Source organism: Sycon ciliatum, chromosome 6 (assembly GCF_964019385.1).
Source record: "Sycon ciliatum chromosome 6, ocSycCili1.1, whole genome shotgun sequence".
Taxonomy (NCBI): domain Eukaryota; kingdom Metazoa; phylum Porifera; class Calcarea; order Leucosolenida; family Sycettidae; genus Sycon; species Sycon ciliatum.
This window is the reverse complement of record NC_088648.1, coordinates 735,264-756,396: the sequence shown is the minus strand read 5'-3', so window position 1 is coordinate 756,396 and position 21,133 is coordinate 735,264. Positions and strand designations below refer to the sequence as shown.

Genomic DNA, 21,133 nt, shown 5'->3' with positions numbered 1-21,133 from the left:
ATGTTTACACGAAGGTTATTCGCCCTACTATACCAAGCTAGAGAAAATTCAATGGCCGAGTTCACGAGAAAGTCAGAGTCCAACTGCTCGAGAGCTAGCTTCAGCCACGCGGAAATACACCCGACGTTTCCAGCGGTTTTGGCGGACTCTACCGGTCGAAGGCTCGTGCTGGAGCAATTTGTGCTTTGAGTAGCGAGCGGAAAGCTTGCAGATCTGCATGACAGTGTTCAAATGGTTTATGCGTGGATACAACAAGCCTGGCTCGCTCAACGCTCAGCATGCACTGGAGACAGTGGAGTAGGTTGTGCCTGCAGACCTGTGTGGGTATGGTGTCGGTTCGGGGCACTATCCAACGACAGGCCAGGCCAGGTGTGAATGTTCAACACACAGGAGCATCGTGAAGAATGCCGCGCTTCAGCCTCAGAAGGAGTCAGAAAAGTCGCACAAATGAACAAGATGGGCGCTGGGATCATCAGTGCTGGAGGGCAGGTGAGATTTTCTGCATCCATGCACTTGGAAAGGGTGTTAGAGATAGAACCCATTACTACGGAATACTAGAGAGGTTGCGCACAACGAAAATTCGTAGCGCCGTAGCGAATATTTTTAACGAAAAAAAGCTAACGAATATTCGTACACCGTGAGGTTGCGCACAACGCGTGGAATTTTTGGTAGTGGGTCGACGCGGCGGCCGCACAGCTGCAAAGAGTCAAGACAGGGAGTTGTAAAATATCAGTATTTTAGTACTCCAGGTGACGAAAAATATTTTCGTAGATCTGCTCTGTTTCGGTCGCGTTTGGATGGATCTTCGTAGCAAATTTCGTTACTCGAACCCGGACGGTCGAAATCTTACGAATTTTCGTTGTGCGCAACCTCACTACTGTTGGGTGTGCCTTTTCCGGTTTCTGAGGCAGCTGTTGGTGCCACGGTAGTATTTCTTATAATAGCGGGTGGGGAAGAGGTAGTTGTGGCATACCTGCCAAGTATCCTGTTTTTTTTCGGGATTATCGAGCAATTTTGGATGAACTCCCGCGATCCCGAAATTCCTGTCGATTATCCCGAAATTCACTGTACAAGAAACAAGCTTGATATTGTACTTGGAGCACTTCAAATGACTTGTCACAGGCCAGTAATTTTCCTTATTGATTCCGGACCTCCATAGCCTGCAGTACCCGTGGATCTACTGTACTAATGCTCCTTCCATGAGCAGTCTCTGAAAAACCTCCGTTTTTGAGTCTTGAACATGTGTAAGTGTGATCCGATGATCACCATCAATCATCTATTATCGAAATGTTGGTGCCATCAAAAGTTGAAAAAGGATTTTTTGGTAAAAATATGACATATCCCGAAAAACCAGTGCAAATCCCAGGATGTTGCCATGGCGATCCAGAAAAAGCACCCTCAGTACTTGGCAGGTATGCACAGTCGGAAGGCCCCTTCTTAGTACTTGGCAGGTATGCACAGTCGGAAGGCCCCTTCTCAGTACTTGGCAGGTATGCACAGTCGGAAGGCCCCTTCTCAGTACATGGCAGGTATGCACAGTCGGAAGGCTCCTTCTCAGTACTTGGCAGGTATGCACAGTCGGAAGGCTCCTTCTCAGTACTTGGCAGGTATGCACAGTCGGAAGGCCCCTTCTCAGTACTTGGCAGGTATGCACAGTCGGAAGGCCCCTTCTCAGTACTTGGCAGGTATGCACAGTCGGAAGGCCCCTTCTCAGTACTTGGCAGGTATGCACAGTCGGAAGGCTCCTTCTCAGTACTTGGCAGGTATGCACAGTCGGAAGGCCCCTTCTCAGTACTTGGCAGGTATGCACAGTCGGAAGGCTCCTTCTCAGTACTTGGCAGGTATGCACAGTCGGAAGGCTCCTTCTCAGTACTTGGCAGGTATGCACAGTCGGAAGGCCCCTTCTCAGTACTTGGCAGGTATGCACAGTCGGAAGGCCCCTTCTCAGTACTTGGCAGGTATGCACAGTCGGAAGGCCCCTTCTCAGTACTTGGCAGGTATGCACAGTCGGAAGGCCCCTTCTAAGTACAAGTACTGTCATGGATATGGAAATCTGGTCGTACGTCTACATTGTAGTGGCCCCAGGGCGCTGGCCTTGCAGCCTTGCGTACACGTGCGGTATGTACACACCTTCATTCACAACAAAGTGAGTTCACTGGATGTGATGTCATCATACGCAAGGCTATGCGATCATGCTTCTGCCTAGTGAGAAAGCGGGCCGCAGAGGAGTGATATTGGTTAGCAGTTCGCTCAAGGAATATACAGGCTGCTCAATGAAATCCAGTCGGGTCACTTCAGTCGGGTCACTCAAGTTAGTTAGCACCTTGCATCATGTTGCAGCCCAGTGTACGCAACGCCCGGCACACACCCGTACTTGAGTGACACGACTGGATTTCATTGAGCAGGAGTGTCAGTGCTTGGTTGATGCTCATACCAGCCCCCCCCCCCCCTCCCCGGGCCCCTGTTCCTCTCCGCTGCCTTCTCCCCTCTCCACCCCCCCCCCCCCATCCACACACACCTTTTTATGTACAAGGCGTGCAAAGCTCGGACTCGCGAGCTAGCTGACTCTCTTAGCCGAGCCAGTCCTCTGTATTTGACGTCAAACGACTTGAAAAGAAAATGGAAGTTGATTAAAAAAAATTACTTTGTATTGGATGCAAAGAGGAATATATCGTAATGCCGCAATAGTGTAATACACAGTGGTCTACCAGTATAATTTACAGAGTATGCAGAGTTACTTACCAGTAAGTGGCCACGGGTGCATTACTGCATCCTCTGCATGCATGTACGTGTATGTGTATGTGTATGAGCATGTTGGGTATAAATACAGGCAGGGATGGATATTCTGTAGTAAATTTAGTAAGCGCAATGCAGAGAGTAGGCCAACCGGTTCACCGTTTGCCTGGGAACAAGATAATTTCACCGATTTTGTCCACAAAACATTGTTATATTAGTACTCAAACGGGCCTGACAGTAACAGGTATGTAGCGACAATCCAGATCGATGGGAGCCACTTCAAAGGCCCCCAAGCCTACATGTATGTATATATACAGCACAGCTGAGTAGCAGACCTAGAGGCATCACGTGATCCTTGTCTGGGCAATGGCCAATCAGCATCTCCATGCATGCACCATTCGTACAATCATCATATCTTGAGAGATTATTCAATTTTGGGACAGGTAGCTGTTATGCAGGCTCAGTGGAACCGATCCGCTTGGTCAGACAATGACCAGACCAACGTTTTGCCTTCCAACATGTGATTACTGCTGAGGAGGTCATATCTATACCCTCCATACCTTACACAAACTGTATGAAAGTCATGTGACTACCCTCCATATCATACACAAACTGTATGAAAGGCGAGGATAGGCCCAGACCAATCAAAACCTCCTACCGCCAGTCATGGTACTGGATCATTTAGGGTTGTACGATGCACAAGGCGGGTCGCTTGGTGTCACAGGAACCTCTCCTGACAACGGGATGCAGTGTTGGACCTGTGAACTCAGAGATGTAATCACAGCCTGCGCCAGAGAGGTTGTTATTTTTGTAGAGTGCGGAGTTCGTCAGCGCATTCACGGACTGCCCGCCGGCACCCTTGAGCAGTCCATCTTCACCAGTTTGCAAACCTGCAGCAATGAGGACGCATATGATGTTATAAGGCGGAGAGAAGACATGGCGGTTTGAATCAAGGCCTTGGACTGAGTTTGTATTTTATTTTTTATTCAGTGTAGATTCTCCACAGGTCTTAGCCTGATTCAAGGGAGTCTCCGTTACCTGTTTGCGTGCGCAATGAGGACTATGTCTTCTTTAGAATTCATTCGCAATAATAGGTTTGCAGGTCTGAATAGAAACGCCTCTCTGGCAATTGAGAGCTAGCATGGTGTTGATCCACCTACAGTATTTCGTATACTAGTTAGTAGAAATAAAATATTTTTCTGGTGAAAAGCAGTGATTTGAGTGTGAGCCAGTGTTGCTCACAACCAATTTTCTAGTTAGTAGAGTGCTTTCGAATCACATCATGCCGGCCATGTTAATGTCACAGGCTGTAGCAGCTCACATTCCATGATCACTTTCTAGTTTCTACACAAATCGAGGCATATGGCAAAGATGTGAAACCCCTAGTCGTTATTGGTCATGGGCTGCCATCACGAGGATAAAAATTTGGAAGTTGCACAAGTTGCTAATGCCAAGTTCATAGAACATGTTCGGTTAGACTACTAGTACACATATGAAGCAGAGTGGCGCAGCGAAAGCGTGCTGGGCCATCCTCTGCTACTTTTTTATAAATATTTTTTTCTTCTCTCAAGAACATTCAAGGAGCATATATGACCATAATGTGGATTTTAATGATGGTGTTTGTGCTGAGTGGGCAAATCGCTACCCTATTTCCCGGAATATACGCCACGCTTTGAGTACTCAAAATTCACCGGTGCGGCTTATACTCAGAATGTCAGATGATCGAATTAATGGTGATAAATAGGAAAGATGTGGAAGAGAAAAGGACATATGGATACGAGTTAAGAGTAACTCTCCATCACTGTAACATGATACTATATACAGTCAGAAAGTGCAATAACATTGCAATAACATTGCAATAACATTCTTTGTTCCGTTGGGACTGTAGCTTTTGCTCGTTTTCGTTGCGCTTGCCTTCCCCTCTTTGGTCTTTTCCATAACCTTGAACCTTCCAAGTTGGAAGGCTGTCGGTTAGCGCTACGGAGATGTGTTGAAGCTAGGTGTCAGGACGTCGAATGTTTCAGTACTCTGTCAGTTTTGTGCCTAGTTATTGCACTTTCTGACTGTATATAGTATCATGTTACAGTGATGGAGAGTTACTCTTAACTCGTATCCATATGTCCTTTTCTCTTCCACATTTATTTATGGCTCAACATCCGAGTTTCAAATAGGAAAGATGTCTGTACTTTGTGGAAATAAATGGGGGGGGGGAGGGGTGTGCGGCTTACCCAGTACGGCATCTACTCCGGAAAATACGGTAAATTTGCTGCATTGATATCTTTCGTATCTCCAGGGAAATTTGTTTTATTCTTCACTTTTTCTGTTCAGGCCACAAGTGCAGCAGCAATCGCTGGTGATGATGTCATTGATTTCATCCTCTCCCGTATGGCGATGCACTGTCAGATTGTCATCCGGGATTGTTCACAGTCATGACTTCTCCCATGCAGGCCAGTTCTGCTTGATGAGTGCGACCAGTGGTGAGTAATGGGATATTTACACGACGGGCACTTGCACGTTTTACAGGGAGTGAAATACGAGAAAAGTGGCTGTGTGGATTCACACAGCCACGTTTGCATTTTTGAATGATTCACTGACCAGTAGCCATGGGTTTTTCAAATTTTCAAAACACGCATACAATAATTATCATGCTCTAAAGAGCCGCGTAAAAAATCAAGTCTTGTTTCGCGCTTTTTCGTGTAAATGTATTCATGGACGCCACGATTATCGCGTCGTGCACTTTTCAGCCACTTTCAGCCACTTTTCTCATCCAACAGGTAAAATGCCATAGCAATTTTCCAGTGCACATGGATTTGCCTGTCGTGTGAATAACCCATTACACACTATCTGCTACACTGTATGTTAAACGTAACAACAGATTTTGATCAATTTGACCAGAGAGACAGGGGATGTTGTGGTTGTTGTCCTTTGAAGTACTGTATACTATTCCAACCTTGTGTTTCTAACGCAGCGAGAGCTGAGCTCAGTTCCACGTTTGCATGGGACAGTGTACAGCTGCGTGTGTGAACAGCATAGTATCTAGCTATACAGCTATACAGTCACGGTGCTCAATGAAATCACACCAAGCGAGTGAATGCCATGCCGGGTGCTGCACAGTCCAAGACCTGCAAACACTTGGATGTGTATGGATGTGAGGGGGGAGCAAAAGTTTTTTCGTTGCCACAAAACGTGTACCGCACGCATGGTTTGTGAAATAGCTAGCGAATGATTGGCTGGCCGTGTACTTTTTTCTTTTGTCGTTTGAACAGAATTTTCCGCTGTCCCACTTCCTAATGTATATGCACCGTGTGGTTTGGAGTTTGGACCCAGCATTTACCTTTTTCTAGTGATACCTGCAGAGGTGTACAGTGAGTTGTAAAAATTGTCAGTCACACACAGAGCGATGCTTTACTTCTGTGCACCTTCATACTTTGGGTCTTAGGAAAATGCAAAATGCCACGAGACCAGAAAAAAAGAAGAAAAAAGTAGCAGAGGATGGTTTCGATCCATCGACCTCTGGGTTATGGGCCCAGCACGCTTCCGCTGCGCCACTCTGCTCACATGTTTTTTGCACACCAAATACGACATGATACACATTCTCTAAACTCTGGTGGCGCAAAAGATTTTCCATTCTTGGCTTTTCAGGCTCGTTCTATATCCGAGTTACAGTTCATTTCGAAAGTGGAGCCCTCTGCGTCTAGTGTTAAAGCCAGTTTCAACTTGGCATGCATTGATGAAACCCGTTACCTGTGAGATGGGGCATGTCCCCTATGTAACATGGGGTACACCACCTGTAAGATGGGGTACAATTCCTTTGTAAGATTGGGTACAACTCCCTCCCCCCCCCCCCCCCGCCCCTCTCCCATGGCATCACTGGTATGTAAGAGTAGAGGAATTGGCGGATTTAAATTTGAAAGTTCACTGTGTGGAAGGTTTCATATCAGGGTATAGCAAACATGGTGCCATTCACGGGGGGGGGGGGGGGGGTGGAGGGGGTCATTAAATGAAGTGGTAGTATAGTCTATGTTGCATGCACTGTTCTTACTTGTCCATATCGACTCCTCCCGGACAGCAAGCGTGAAGGCCATCAGTGCCAACCATCGTGAAGTGATCACGAGGGGCTTGGCTCCAGGTGCACTGCAGGTAAGGAATGGAGGAGCAAGGGTGGGAGAGAGGTGCAAACACAGAGTGTGAGGGAAATAGTGAGAGAGAGGGAGGGGGGGGGGGGGGGAGAACGCGTCAGTGAATGAGAGCGTGTGTGTGTATGTCAGAGAAACTGGGAGAAATACAGGGAGAAAGAGGGAGCAGGAAAGTATGCCGGTCTTGTCATTTTAAGCCCCTAGCCATACCAGGCATAAACAAAGCACTCACTTAGCGATCTCTGCACATTTTGAACGACCAGCTTCATAGGTGAAGATTGACCCAGGTTCAGCCTCACCGATGCACGTTTGTCCAAACTGGATCCAACCTATCAGGACAAGGAGAACACAGTGGAAACCATTTCCCAGCATCAGTTCCACTCACAAGACGAGGCTTAACACAAAGGAAACTATTTTTTTAAAGACTAAAACACCGAAGGACGGGCGGGATTGGGGAAGACACTTGCATTGGGGGAAGACGAAGGGCCAAACACAGAGCCTGAGACAATCAACTCCATGTACATCATCATGAAACAGGACTGCCGCCTTGAAGTTGTGCATTGTACTACTGTTGAGGCAAAGAACTCAAACAAATACACAACTGAGGATAGAGAGGGAGTGTGACTATGTCCTTGTGGGAGACACGCGGCGAGACCAGTTTCCCTGGCAACCAACCCCCAATGACCTAACCCTATGACCACAATGATAGGTCTCAATGCATAGTTTCTACCAGGTAGAAGATGCTTTAAACATGGTACTGTATAAGTAAAAACTTCGTTTGGAATTAACTTTCGCTACGTTCGTTACGGGGTACGAAATAACTGATGTCGGTACCAAACTAAAGTTGTGTTTCTGAACGCTCGGGGTGACATACCTCGACCAAAACCGAAATTTAGTACCTAACGAAGCTGCTAGTGGAGGGATCTAACGAAAGATTTCGTAAACGAAAAATTATATTTATACAGTAATCATAAAAAGGACACACTTCAGGCTCATTACAAACATCTTGAAAGTTTTACCACCTTCTTGCTGTATTTAATCCACTGTTCCTGTTCCTTTTCCCTTGCCCGTATTTCACCTGACGAGAAGGCTTGAAAGTATACTTGTGAAGACAAAAACTTTCAAGATGTTTGTAATAAGCCTGAAGTGTGTCCTTTTTTATTTTATGTTATTGGGAACACAGCCCTACAAAGAGACATGTGGAGACAAACACAAAACAAGACACAGGGGATGTAGGGTAGTATGAGTATTATCGCATTTTTGTCTCAGAGGAAACTGTATACAGTAATCATAGTGGATTGCTGAGCCAGTTCATCATTGCAACCATGATTCTCTTATCCTAATCATTCGGCATGCTGGTAAGCAAAGCCGTGGACTCCCCATCCCAGTACGGCAGTTGTGTTACTTCACTGCATGCATGCATGCATGCAGTAGTGTGCTGAATAGGTTTAGTGAGTATGGTCCTTGCAGAACATGATTAGTCATGACCTGCTAACTGTGGCTTACCTGTTACTGGGCAGACCCATGGGATACCCTGGACATTCACACACGCAAGCACGCATGCACGCACCCCCGCACACACACACATGCACATGCACTCATACACACATGCACACACACATACACACACACACACACACACACACACACAGATAGTGTCAGATACACACACGGACGATCACACTGCACAGATACAGACACATGAGCAGAATATACAGTTCAGTAGAAACATTAGAAGTGGTACCATCATGAGGCACCGAGCTAAGCAATTGAGTTCTTCCACAGGTGTTTGTTAGGCCAACAGCCCCCCCCCCCCCTCCCGACCCGTTTTCATTGAACCGACTTTGCACTGGGCAATGGGCTCAATAATCAGGGCAAGAAGCAGAGGGAGGATGAAGAGAGGGGTGGGTGGGAGGGGAGTGGACTCTGATGTCCTGCCTAGACCGCAGATCATGTATTCATGTTGCACCTCTAAGCTTGGGGTGGGGGTGGGGGAGGGGGTGGTATTGAGACTATTGACACACAATAATTCATGTCTCAGTCGCCATCCAGTATCCATATACCCAGTTGCCAGGGAGCATTCATAGTACAGCTTACCTGAGCTCCTTGAGGACCGGCTGGTCCAATGGGACCCTGCTGTCCCCGTGGTCCTCTCTCACCACGCACCAGTGATGCAAGTGATGCATTGCATACGGGTGTACATTGTTCAGAGGTGTTAGCCAATGGTGCGTTGGTGATCGGGGTCGGCGTGGAAACGGGAAATTTGGACGCTGGCATAGCAGTGGTGGTGGCTGTGTTTGCAGGCTGGCCGAGAATGCCTGTGTATCATCGTGCAGGAGATATTCACACCATGGAAACACCAATCGTCTCAGTAAAGACAACCACACCATGATGATGTCAATGTGATTCTATGATGTCATTATTATGTCATGGCAATGGAAGTAGTGTAGTTAGATGCTCAGAGTCAGAGAGCGGAGATCAGAGAGCAAGATCTGGCTAAGAAAATTAGCTTATATGGGTGCATCGCTTACTCATTATCACGTCAAATGAAGTAATGGCATATACAGTAAAACCTGTCAAGGCGACCACTTGGATACGGCGACCACCTGTCCTAGAAGACCACTGAAACCAGGACCAAGCGATACTATTTCCAGTCAAATGACTCTGCATAAGGAGACCACCTGGTAACAGAGGCCACGTTTGTAAGGTCCCTTGAGCGGTCGTCTTAGACAGGTTTCACTGTACTTGTGATCTGTTCCTATAGTGTATAAACTCTCCTTTTTTAAATCGTGCAGTGACACTTACCATTCATTAGTTCTTTATAACCGAAGTTCGTTAAAACAGAAGTTCGTTATAACAGAAATGCACTCACACCATACAAGCAGCAAGTCATGACTGGAAAGTGGCCCATGACAGGATGAATGCACTTGGTTTACATGCGACCATAGGTCCATACACGATTTGGTTCGTTATACGCTTACCATTCTGTGCATTACATTCACAGCTGCCAGTCATATCGGTCTTCAGTATTCCCAGGAACACGAGGAGAGTAATGGCCAGAGCAGCTAGGGACAGTACAGCGGCAATCAGTGACATCACCAGTGTCAGACGGTGATAGGCCTTGCATTGAGTACCGTCGACTGGCGATGGTGAGGAGGCGTTCTTGCCACGACTCCGCGATGAACCGCCATTACCTGTAGGCAAAGCAGACGAGGCAAACGAAGTGCAGCAAAATGCCCTTTGCGAACATAGCATGGTATGATCATTGGCGATTAAATAATCAGACCTGATGGTTGCAGCAGTTCTAGGGTTGCACAGCTTCCGCACCACCAACACTGGGAATCACGGGGCAGTGATGTTCTCACTTTGGGACCACTATGAGTATGGGGGGAAAATCAGCTGCTTCCACAAGTAAATCTGAGGATTCTTTTGAAAATCTGCTTTGGTACGGGTTTGGGTTTGCGTTGAAAGCGGCGTATTTTTGGAGCCTATCAAATGCCATTAATGGATTGCTCAAATTTCTCCTATCAGTCAAAGGATGGTACAGTCGATGGTCTTGAATCTTGAAGCCATGATTGGCACAACTGTGCACATTTAAAAAGAGGAATGCGAATCTTCAGAGCTCTCCAAATCCACTGTATTCTGCAAAAAGAATTTTACTGTTCGAAAATGAAGCTCTCGAAATGAAACTCTATAATTTTGCACTCTTGCCTATGGGTGACGTCACTCATGCCTATGTGTGACGTCCCTTCGATCCATGCGGCCGATCATGCACCCACACATACCTATTTGGGCATGGTTGTACATGTCATGCACTTACGGGGATTTCTGTTGCTCGTAGCAACAAGCTTGGCATTGTAGGGCTTGGTTCGCACGCCAAAGCACGACACACATGTTGACGTAGTGGGCGATGCCGGTCGATAGAATGGACCTGCCGTTTGGAAGTGTCTCCCCGTCGAGGTGCTGTTTGTGGGCGAAGTGAGCGGGTAGAGAGCTGCCGAGACCTGCGCGTCCGAGTCACTCTGAGGCACACGGTGGTTGGCAGTGACATGATATGGGTGAATGCTGTCGTCGATGTGCATGCGTGGTCGCTGGGAGCTGGCCGACAATGGTGGCTGTCCTGTCCTGTATGTCAGATCATCATAGTCATTGGATAACTTATGCATTGCTCCTGCTCCTGCTCCTGCTGTTCCTGTCGTTCTTGTTGCTGCTGCTGCTGCTGCTGTTGTTGTTGCTGGGGGTGTGTTACGATCTGCTGGGTGGTGCATTGTGGGAGGACTGCCCACGGGGACCTGTTCAGCTTTAGGGGAGTTCCGCTGTGCCTGACCGGCTACCAGCTGAGGGATGTGGTGGTTGTACGGGGCCACCGAGTTCTGCTGGAGGACCTGCGGGAACTTCTGCACTCCCTTGATGCTGCACTGCTGCGGTTGCGTTGAGATCGGCGCGTCCCCCGTGCTCTGCTTGCTCGGATCGATGGCCAGGATGCGTGCCAGCGTGGCGCGGTTACGTTCGTTACGTTTGAACGGCTCCTGATCAGCGCTGCCCTCTGCTTCACTACGGCTTGTGTAGAGACTGTCCGGTTCTAGAGTCTCCACTGAGAGTGTAGCGTACTTGTGAGAGCTTGTTGAAGGCTTCTCTTCCAGAGGTGCCTTGCCCAGCGTAGACGGGTTGCTCTGTGGTGGAAGCGGCGTGGTGGAATTCGACGGTGCCGGGTAGCGTTTCATCCAGGAAGTGAGGAAGTGCGACTGCGATTCCTCCTCCGTGTTCACCAGATCTTCAACACTCTCGTCCACCGATTCGTCGCGAAGCCGCCGTCCGTTCAGCTCCCCCTCTCCGACGTACGGACACTCACTCTGTCTGCTGTTCTTCTGCTGCTGGGACGTGTATGCCGTCGCAGCCGCTGCGCCTGCACTCTCCCCATCCAGTAGACCCTGCTGGCGATTCAGAGAAAGAAAGTGTGATGGGGAGGGCACCAACGAGCGACTGGCTGACGAGACGATCAGTCCGCTGTTGCAGTAATCCTCGTTCGACACCGCCGAGATATCCGTGCCGAAGCTAGCTGAGCTGTTCCTGTTTCCGGCTTCTGCCATGCTGCTGACGGGAAGAATTCGGGCTGGGCACAAAGTCTGTCCTCGCTGGTCCAGCCGCTCCGATAAAGCTGCTCCTGATGAGGTTGTGACAGCTAAGTGGTGTCAGACGCCCAGTCTACATATGAAATATGCATGGGAAATGAGGAGAAAGAGACACACCACGCATTGCTAAGACTTGTACATGCATACCTCAACGTCACTTCATTACATTAGGCGTGACAATCAATCACCAGCTGCCTTAGAACGTATACTGCATTTCTAACATACCGATTTGCCATCATTATAAGACAGCAGCAGGATACAGAGGGATCCGATCACTGGAATCAGAGAGTCGTTATTTTACGACTATCTGACCTAGAACTATACATTCATTGCGCCCAGCGCTTTACAAAATGGACGTGTTCCCATGATGAGGCCCAGTAAAAGGTATTGTGCTAACGGTTATTTCTCATTCCACCATCATCTTCGCAGGGCTTGATTAGTGTAATGGATACGATTGCTTGCACCACATGATCTGGGACAATGAAGACTGTCACTCCATTTTGCTTCATTAGTGCCAAGTTGCGAAGGAGAATTCAACGCACCACTTTCCTGATTGAAGTGTTGCAGAGTGGATCTGATGTTGAAATGAAAACAGGGTAGTAATGAGTAGTAGTTCAGTAGAATACAGGACACAGACAGTCTTGGTTTATACAATAGACCAGGGTGCATTGCATACGGCTAACGTAAACACTGTAAGATGGAGTACTAACAATAGAAACTAGTTAGTTGACAAGTCTGCAATCTCATACCATTACTCTACTAGTGTTAATACATGCCTATCGTACATGTTGCTGCAGGATTTTAAGGGGTGCTCAATTTCCAGGACAGCAGACTGCTGCTGTCACTGTCAGTCAGCTTCTAGGTTCTTTGCCTTTGGTCCGAATGGAATTTACCCGGATCCGTGTCTAGCGAGAATGTTTTCCAGTACTCAGTCCGTATCAGCGCCAAGCAGTAAGCCAGGGGATATAGCCATGCCCATGGCAGTAAGCCAGCTAACACAGCCTTTCCAAGCAGTGCATACCAATACACTTGTAATGCCCTGTACTCAGGCAGATATGATTGGCATGGCGCGGGTTGATCAGGTTAACGTCACGAACAGTGGCCACCGTATCTTACATCGTCTCTCACACAAGTGAGGACAATACAGTGTCATGTAGATCTGTCCGGAAAAAGCGCGGGGAATCAAGGAGGCGGTGATCCAAATATGTCATATTACCCATACATGTACATGTACATTGTAAACTGAGTGTCGGTACAGGACATATTCATAAGGAATTTGCAGCATTCCTGATTCGTTTTCTGGGGTAATCGCCATCATGATTCTGTGGCCGAGACGCCACCATCCCTTGGTGTGGCGCCACATGTACTTGGAAGTGCACGTAACTCCGGCATGGATTATCCCTCAAAGAATGCCATGACAACGTTGCCAAGAGTTCTGCCAAGACCAAGAGACCATACAAGGAGTCCATGGCATGGAGCTCTTGGCACTACATGTGCAGGTACAGTACATCACTTCACTGAGGTCTTTACATGTACAACGGTTGCGTGGAGAGTATCGGTGCCATTGGGCATTGCGCAATACCGGAGTTACCAGTACACACGTGACTGGAGCATGCATTACGACTTGTGCTGCATGTACATGTAGTAGCAAGACTATCATCATCCTCAACAGGCAACATGAACATTGATTAGTCGTGGTGATTTGGATCGTCCTCAAGTGGGAAAAACACCCCAAACCAATGAGGCCGTACGTGCATTCCTACACAATACACGCCCTTGTGTGAAATCATCAAGTATACGTTACTTAGTATCATGGCCCGATAAACCTGCATATAAATTGTAGCGCCCGTGTTTTTCACGTGCATGTGCATGTACACGTGTAAGAGAATGTCAGTGATGAACACGACCTGCTGTGTTGTACACCAACTGTATGGTGGTCACAGGTTGTGGTAGTGGCGTGGGTGGAACCCATTACGTACACATGTACATGACTGATTGTATGCTACGTTTGTGCTATGATATTCATACAGTAGGTTGAGGGAGTGGAAGGAAATTTTTGCTACGAGCACCGAGATTCTCTTTCTCGTTCTATGCCGATATTGCGATGTACATTCACTGCTTTTAACACGAGTCAAGCTTCCCACCGGAGTTTCTTCAGGGCAGGGTAAGAAAACTGTTCCGTTTACGCTGACAGCAGACAGTATTCAACAACCATGTTTTTTTGTTTTTTTACAAAATACACAACTCACTGGCAGGCACATGTGGCTAGCATGGGGTGAGATGGTGCTGATGGGGCTTGTACATGTACATGTATACAGTATTGAGCACTATTTTCAGCAAGGACTTCAGACACTTTGTGTATACAATGTATGTACATGTACATGTACAGTACAGGAACAAAGCGGTGCTGCACCCTGTGGAACGCAAAATCGAACGACAACAATATCGAATTGTCATGAGTCGGAGTGACGTTTTCTGCTCGCATCCCTTCGTCAAGTTGAGCGTTTGTGAGCAACGATTTGCGAGTTGCGGAAGTGTTTGGCGATGGGGCGGAACACCATTCCGACGATCACTAGAACTTCCTCAATGCTCGCCTGTATCCGATGCGGTGTCGAATGTTGAACACAGAAACTGTGAACGACCAGCTTGAATCTAATGGAATGCATCAGGGAAGCTGACCCCCACGTTCTCATCATTCCGCCAGAAATTTCTCCCACATACACATGTACATGCTTGAACCTACTGGAATGCACCCGGGAACCCGGGAAGCTGATGTCCACGTTTCATCATTGGTTGCAGAAAATATTAGCCAGTGATAATAATATTAAAATTTCTCCCTTATACATTCACGTTCACATGTACATGTACATGTGAACGTGAATGTACATGTGAACGTGTATTTTCTATATTTGCTTCTCCACTGTGGTGTTGCGCTAGTGGTATGTTCTGGTATTGCCCGTACAAGGGACTTCACACACCTGGAAGGCTCCCATGCTGACTTCAGAAGGACGAACAGCTGTAGAATGCAGTCTGTTCACGTAGGTCTGAGGTTATGGTTATGTTTAGCGCATATCCCACCTGTTCTGGTACTTCACAGCGGGGAGCAGTAAAACAACGTATTTTACTCAGCACTCTCCGTTTCACAGTGTGATGCAACCTTACAAGTAATTATAATTATTATTAGTTACAGGTCAGGTGCTAGTGACCTTTGTGTTTGGGCAAGCATCGCACACAACCGGGGCAACACCGTGACTGAACCCATGCCATCCGTGCCTTACTGTTTGTCTATTACAGCATTGTACTCGTAGATTCGACCCACCACTGCACCAGGGAGGTTGGTGTAGATCAGCCTAATCTCAGAGTCTGGTGCTGCTTCAACGACCTGCATGCCCACAGAGTCAATGCTAATTCGATTTGACGAGCAAATCTCATGACCCCTGATTGCCATGATTGCATACAGCTAGAACTTAACTGAGCACTTCATCAATAACAAGATGGACGTCTGCACTGTACACTGCACAGTGTACGTTGAACTGCACTGTTGATGCTGTCGTCGCTGACGACGATAATGTCATGTAGATTGTAGGCATTATCGCCTCAATGGGGTAATTACTGGGGTGAACACTGCAACAGCCTGCAGCACAAGCACTGTCTAATTATAACATATTTCATCCACTGCGGGGTATATTCAAGAGCGATGACCCAAGCACTGCTTGCACTGCACAATGTTTTGCAGGTATTATTAGCAAAGCATTGTTGAGTAAGGTTGGTTGGTCTGACAATCCTTCAGTCCCGCAGCAGAGGCTAACTTAGAACTACAAAGTAGTCTTCCAACGCATGCCGTCTGCACTGCTGCACTGGGTACAGAAACGACACTTTGCCTGGCGATTATTCCAATGATTCACCAGGCATTATCGAAACGGGTTGAGATTGTTGGTCTCAGTGTGCATATAGATGTTTAGTGATGGCGTGTAACTCGGAAAAGTCCTGCTCTGAGAGAAGTCCATCCACGAACATTCGTGCATCACCCTCTGGGCTCCTGGAGAAAGCGCGTAATAATTATCCCTCGAGGACGACTTGAACTGAAACAAGAGCGCTAGAATGGGGCCTGGACTCTTTGTGATGCTATGTTGCTCTCTACCCGACTTAGTGACCCGACAACCTAGCAACAAAGCACCAGTACATCCACCAGCAGTATGCTGTATGTATGAAAGAACAGACCAGAACGAAACGTACACTACAGTCCACTGTACGATGTCACTGTGGACGCTTTCCAGTCTCCGGAACACCGTGCTCATCCCCGGACATACATGTACATGTACGCAGTGACGCCCCAAACACAACTGCGCCACTAGTACCACTGGACTCAGTCTCTACGCAAGAACTGTTGATCATACCATGGTTACCCTCTGCTGATCGCTTGCACCGCGTTTGCGCGCCTTGTGGACAAAATCTTGACAGGTATTCTTCGTAGTGTGGTCGTTTCAGACACTCCCTCATATACATAGTTGAACGTCGGCAGGACCTAAGATCAAATCAGTGGTGATACATACATCATGTATGTAGGTCTACGAACTTTACCTTCACGTTCTCTATTGTCACACGGATGTCAGCCATGGTCCATGGGCGTCGCCTTTTCCACCCCTATCTTTCACCATCTGTTGACAAGCTATGGGCCACGACACGTGATAGTGACTGCAGTAAAACCAAATACTAGTGTGTCTGAGGACCGTATCATGTTTCACTCGTGTCAGTGGCTATGACTGGATCAAGTTTAAAATAATCGCCTAAATAATTCCCGTGCAACGTCTGCCTATGTGGAGGACAGTCCTACCCGATTAGCGAGGTACTAGTAGGCGCCAGGGCGACACTGTGCATTGCCAGCTCTCACGCCATTACATGCAGTCGAGCATAACCGTACTTCGACGTACACACATGTGCAGGGACACATCATGTCCTAAATCTCCACCTGTTGGAGACCCACCATGCCAGTCTATCATGGGGATAATCTTACATGACCATAATCGTGCTTCTATGTTCACCGTCATAAACATAATAATGTGACGCTTCGACGTTGGTCCTCTCCAGGAGTCAGGACCTGTCTCCTTCACTAAGTAGTCCTTCAACCGCCGACTAGCCGGCTCTTAGCCTGAACGGGTGCACTGACAGTTCTCCAGTTTCAGCAGGGCTCGGGAGCTATCATGAATTATTGCCTATTTGGAAACGCCTCTTTCCCTCAAACCAGTGAACATTTGGAAACGGGAACTCATTTAAGGCAAACCCTAAGATTCCATCCTCTTTCCAAGAGAAACGCAACACACAGCTATTCCTTACCGTAAGGGTCTACGAGGCCTCCCCGCCAAACCACCACCAGCAGCTACAACACAGGCCCAGTTCTCCAAGTGCAGAGGAAGGCTTCAGTCTCCACTGCGCGACGTAAACACTAACTTGACCCTAAACACAGTTGAATGAATTGTGCTCGCAACTGAGAGAAAACTTCACTCTTCGTTTCTCAAGTGGTCCGAACTCACTCGCTCAGTATGATGACATGATTCATCTGCGCGCTAACATAAAATAGAGCAAAGACTTAGTAAGCAGCAGGAGAGGGAGAGAGGTAATGCCGTAAATTGACCCAGCCCTCCTAGGTACTTCACACGCTGCAGAACTCGCATCAGCCGCACAGGCAGCGCTAACAGTAACAGTAGCATTTAGCGATCATGATTTGCTTGCTACTTGAGTGGGGCGCTACGTTGTTATGCCCGTGTGTAGCGCTCATTCTGACACCCATCCAGCGATGGGACTACCGTCGATCACAATCCCATTTACATGACGATTGTGTAAGTGAATCTAGTGCCCTGATCTGAACGCCTGGCTCTTGCCATGCCTAAATGTGGACCGTGGTGTGTTGCAGTGTATTTTAATACTGGAATTAATTTGTATTATCGTGAAGGACTTGTCTTTGGACAAGGCAGCAAATAAAAGAGCTGACTGCGGGTATGCTGGATGAAGCAAGTGGAAGTGTAGGGGAAGCAGTTGCGAAGTATGACAGCGCGATGCCCTCCTCTCAGCACCCTACCCTACTAGATCCGACACCGTGTCACCTTCAACTCTTCCAGAAGTAATTGTCAGCTAATACCACTACTGTCTGTGTGTGAACAGCAGACTTGCGGGGTCGATAAACTTTGTGCGTGGAAGAGTAGACACTTTCGGTGGATGTGTATGGTGAATGTTGTGCATGGACTGGGTACCGTGCGTACACGCACCATTGCACAACACAATCGTAGATGATAGAACGTCACGGCGTGGGGAACTACCGTCCCAATGGGCAATGGCGTGCGCTGCATTGAATTGTTCACGCGCGCCGGATGCGCATCATTCTCGCGCTGAACGATGTTTGATTGGCCACCTCCGCTCTCTAAATGGGGACCTCGTGCCGTCTAAGACCGTTCTATGTACACTTGTTCTAGCATATTCCGAGTAGGGCAGTGTGTTAGCGTGTCAGCGGGTAACGAGTTGCTTTGAACCTTGGAATACATTTCCCTGATCTTTCCTGCAGAGGAAATTGTCCTCGCGAAAGGCAGTCGATATCGCGCGGCTCTAAAGGAAGGGAAACCATTGCAATCTTGTCAAACTCCTCCAAACAGCTGGCCGCGACAGCGTGGCATTCTCCCACTGCCGAGCGAAACTATCCCGTTTCGTTAGCACATCAGCAACTGAACACCTTTAGACTATAGTCCACTCGTTATGTTCTCATCTGTCACTGGAATGAGTCGTAGTTGACGCACTCTAGTAAACGTTATAACTACCGTGAATTACAATCGTTCAGAAAGTGGTGGACATCACGCACTCGCATTGTAAATAAAAGGGGGTTTGTCAACTGACAACCGCTCTATTTAGTTGCTATTCACTATATAGAGTGAATAGCAACTAAATAGAGCTAATAACAATCCAGCCATATACATGTTCACTGGTTTGAGGGAAAGATAACCGGAAAGGTCTGAAAGAAAAATTGACTGTCACCTCCAGGACTCGAACCACTATACCGGTACACGTGATGATAATTGTTCAAACATCGTTGTAAGGATAGCTGCATCCTGCCGACTAGTACTGTACACTGTACTGTATCATGTTTGGCCGGTAGAAAAAGGAAAGAAGTCCCTGCATGACGCGAGAGAGAGAGAGAGAGAGAGAGAGAGAGAGAGAGAGAGAGAGAGAGAGAGAGAGAGAGAGAGAGAGAGAGAGAGAGAGAGAGAGAGAGAGAGAGAGAGAGAGAGAGAGAGAGAGAGAGAGAGAGAGAGAGAGAGAGAGAGAGAGAGAGCTTTGAATGCACGGACTGATCTGAAGTAAGTTGGGACTCTGTAACTAGTGTAGCTGTGTGGTGTGTGTGTGTGTGGTTGAGTCCTGTCGGTGCACTCCTTGAAGAGAGAATCATAATCCTACATGTTTATGTAACCTACTGTAGACTGAATGTAGAGCCTAGGGCCAGTAGGGGGTCACATGTAGTACTAGTGGACGTGGAATATAACTTGCTTCGCCTGAACAGGCAAACGAATCGAAGGACCCGAGGCCTCACGATGCTAGAAAATCACCAGCACACAACTATAACGGGAGCGTGTCTGCTTCGATTGTCGTACATTCTCATCAACGACATGAACAGAAACTAAAATACTAGTACAAGTATCTGTATGAGCCTGCTCAGTCGCGGCTTTGGACGCGAGTCACAGTTTGCAGTTTGCAGACAGCTGTCACATCACTATCCTTCCCTCTTACCCACCTTGTCTGACTTCCGCCGATCAGTTCCTGAGCTCGTAGTTGGAAACTTGGGAAGGTGTTGCGCAGGATATTTTTAAGAGGCGCAAGCCACACATGTCCAAAATAGGTTGAGCGTGGCGTCATCGTCAACTCAGTGGGTAATAGGGAATGGATATGATACTTCTTACGCCGTAGATGCAGCAAGTGGAATGGGTCTTTGACCACTTTTTTTGTGGGTCTCATCTACATGTACATGCACTCACCTCCCACCGCTTCAGGAGCTAAATCTGCTCCTTGATCAGTTGAAGGCGGTAGCGTTCATGCGGACGCGGAAAACTCAGTCGAGGAAGGGAAAAACACATAATTATGGAAACGAGTGAAGAGTAACTCTGCACCACTGTAACCATGGTAACTAGATTAGAAAGTGCAACAACTAGGCACAAAACTGTCAGAGTACTGAGACATTCGACATTCGACGTCCTGACACCTAGCTTCAACACATCTCCGTAGCGCTATCCGACTTTTTTATTATTATTGGCTCAACTACTCGAGTTTCAAAACTTAGTTTGTTATTGACTGACTCTCACGTGATCAGTTAATTTGTTTACGCTACTGCAGTATTTTTTTTTCTTCAAAGTGTTAGACAGTAGGCTGACGAGTCCACAAAGGACGAAACAGCTCTGTCCGCAGATTGAGTAGCATACAGTACACATGATGTACTTGGAAGGTTAGCTAGTACCTGTGTTAGTACACACAGTCACGCTGCAGCCAAGTGATGGTACAGTAGTATTGTCAAGCCATTCCGCCAGCATCTTCATTCCCATTCTTGACGTGTGCATCCACATACACGGACACAGTCAGGCACATGGTGTAAACAAAAACAAAAAAGAAACTGGGACGTATATCTACGTCCTGAGATCTTCAAAAAGGTTAACTAATAATAATTGGTGATGTTCTAGCATGGCTGTTCTTCGGTGTCTGATGTCACTGCACCTGCATAATTATTTGTACAAGTACAAGTAGATCTAAAGACAAACCTAGCGATTACACCCGTACTAGTAACAAGTAAGCTACTAGTAAAAGCATACAGTCATAATGTCGTCCTTGATGTCAGTTACAGTCTTACATGACGCCATGTATGATGTCAGTAACAATAACACATTGCATCATCCAAAAGGTAATCCTCACACCGTACATCAGACTGTAGAGAAAGGGAGAATACTCAGACTAGTGCAATTCTGGTCACCGTGTGTCTGACTCGTACCCTTTCTGCCTCAATGGAATACTAGCACTGAAGTCAGGCAATGGCTTGCTAGTATGTGCTCAAGAAGACCAGTGAGGAAAGTTGCCGCAAGTTTCAGATAATGTTTCCATTAA

The 21,133-nt window shown here is 47.4% G+C and overlaps 1 protein-coding gene across 1 annotated transcript; it reads right to left on the bottom strand.

The window, feature by feature from the left end:
- Positions 1-2,595: 2,595 nt before the first annotated feature.
- Positions 2,596-11,574, bottom strand: LOC135819102 (uncharacterized). The gene is made up of 7 exons (XM_065332255.1): positions 10,693-11,574; positions 9,854-10,066; positions 8,970-9,190; positions 8,379-8,406; positions 7,105-7,201; positions 6,779-6,870; positions 2,596-3,626 (listed from the first exon to the last, which is right to left on the bottom strand). Exons 1-7 carry the CDS (start codon positions 11,138-11,140, stop codon positions 3,418-3,420), a joined length of 1,308 nt encoding a protein of 435 aa, XP_065188327.1. The 5' UTR covers positions 11,141-11,574; the 3' UTR covers positions 2,596-3,417.
- Positions 11,575-21,133: the final 9,559 nt, after the last annotated feature.

What these genes read in the sequence shown, in the direction of transcription:
- LOC135819102 (XM_065332255.1), bottom strand. Translation starts at nt 11,140, where the DNA reads ATGCACCACCCAGCAGATCGTAACACACCCCCAGCAACAACAACAGCA. An exon ending in ATGGGTCTGCCCAGTAACAG is followed by an intron (nt 7,202 to 8,378) that starts GTAAGCCACAGT and finishes TTGTCCTGATAG; the next exon opens with GTTGGATCCAGTTTGGACAA. An exon ending in GGAGGAGTCGATATGGACAA is followed by an intron (nt 3,627 to 6,778) that starts GTAAGAACAGTG and finishes TCATTGCTGCAG; the next exon opens with GTTTGCAAACTGGTGAAGAT.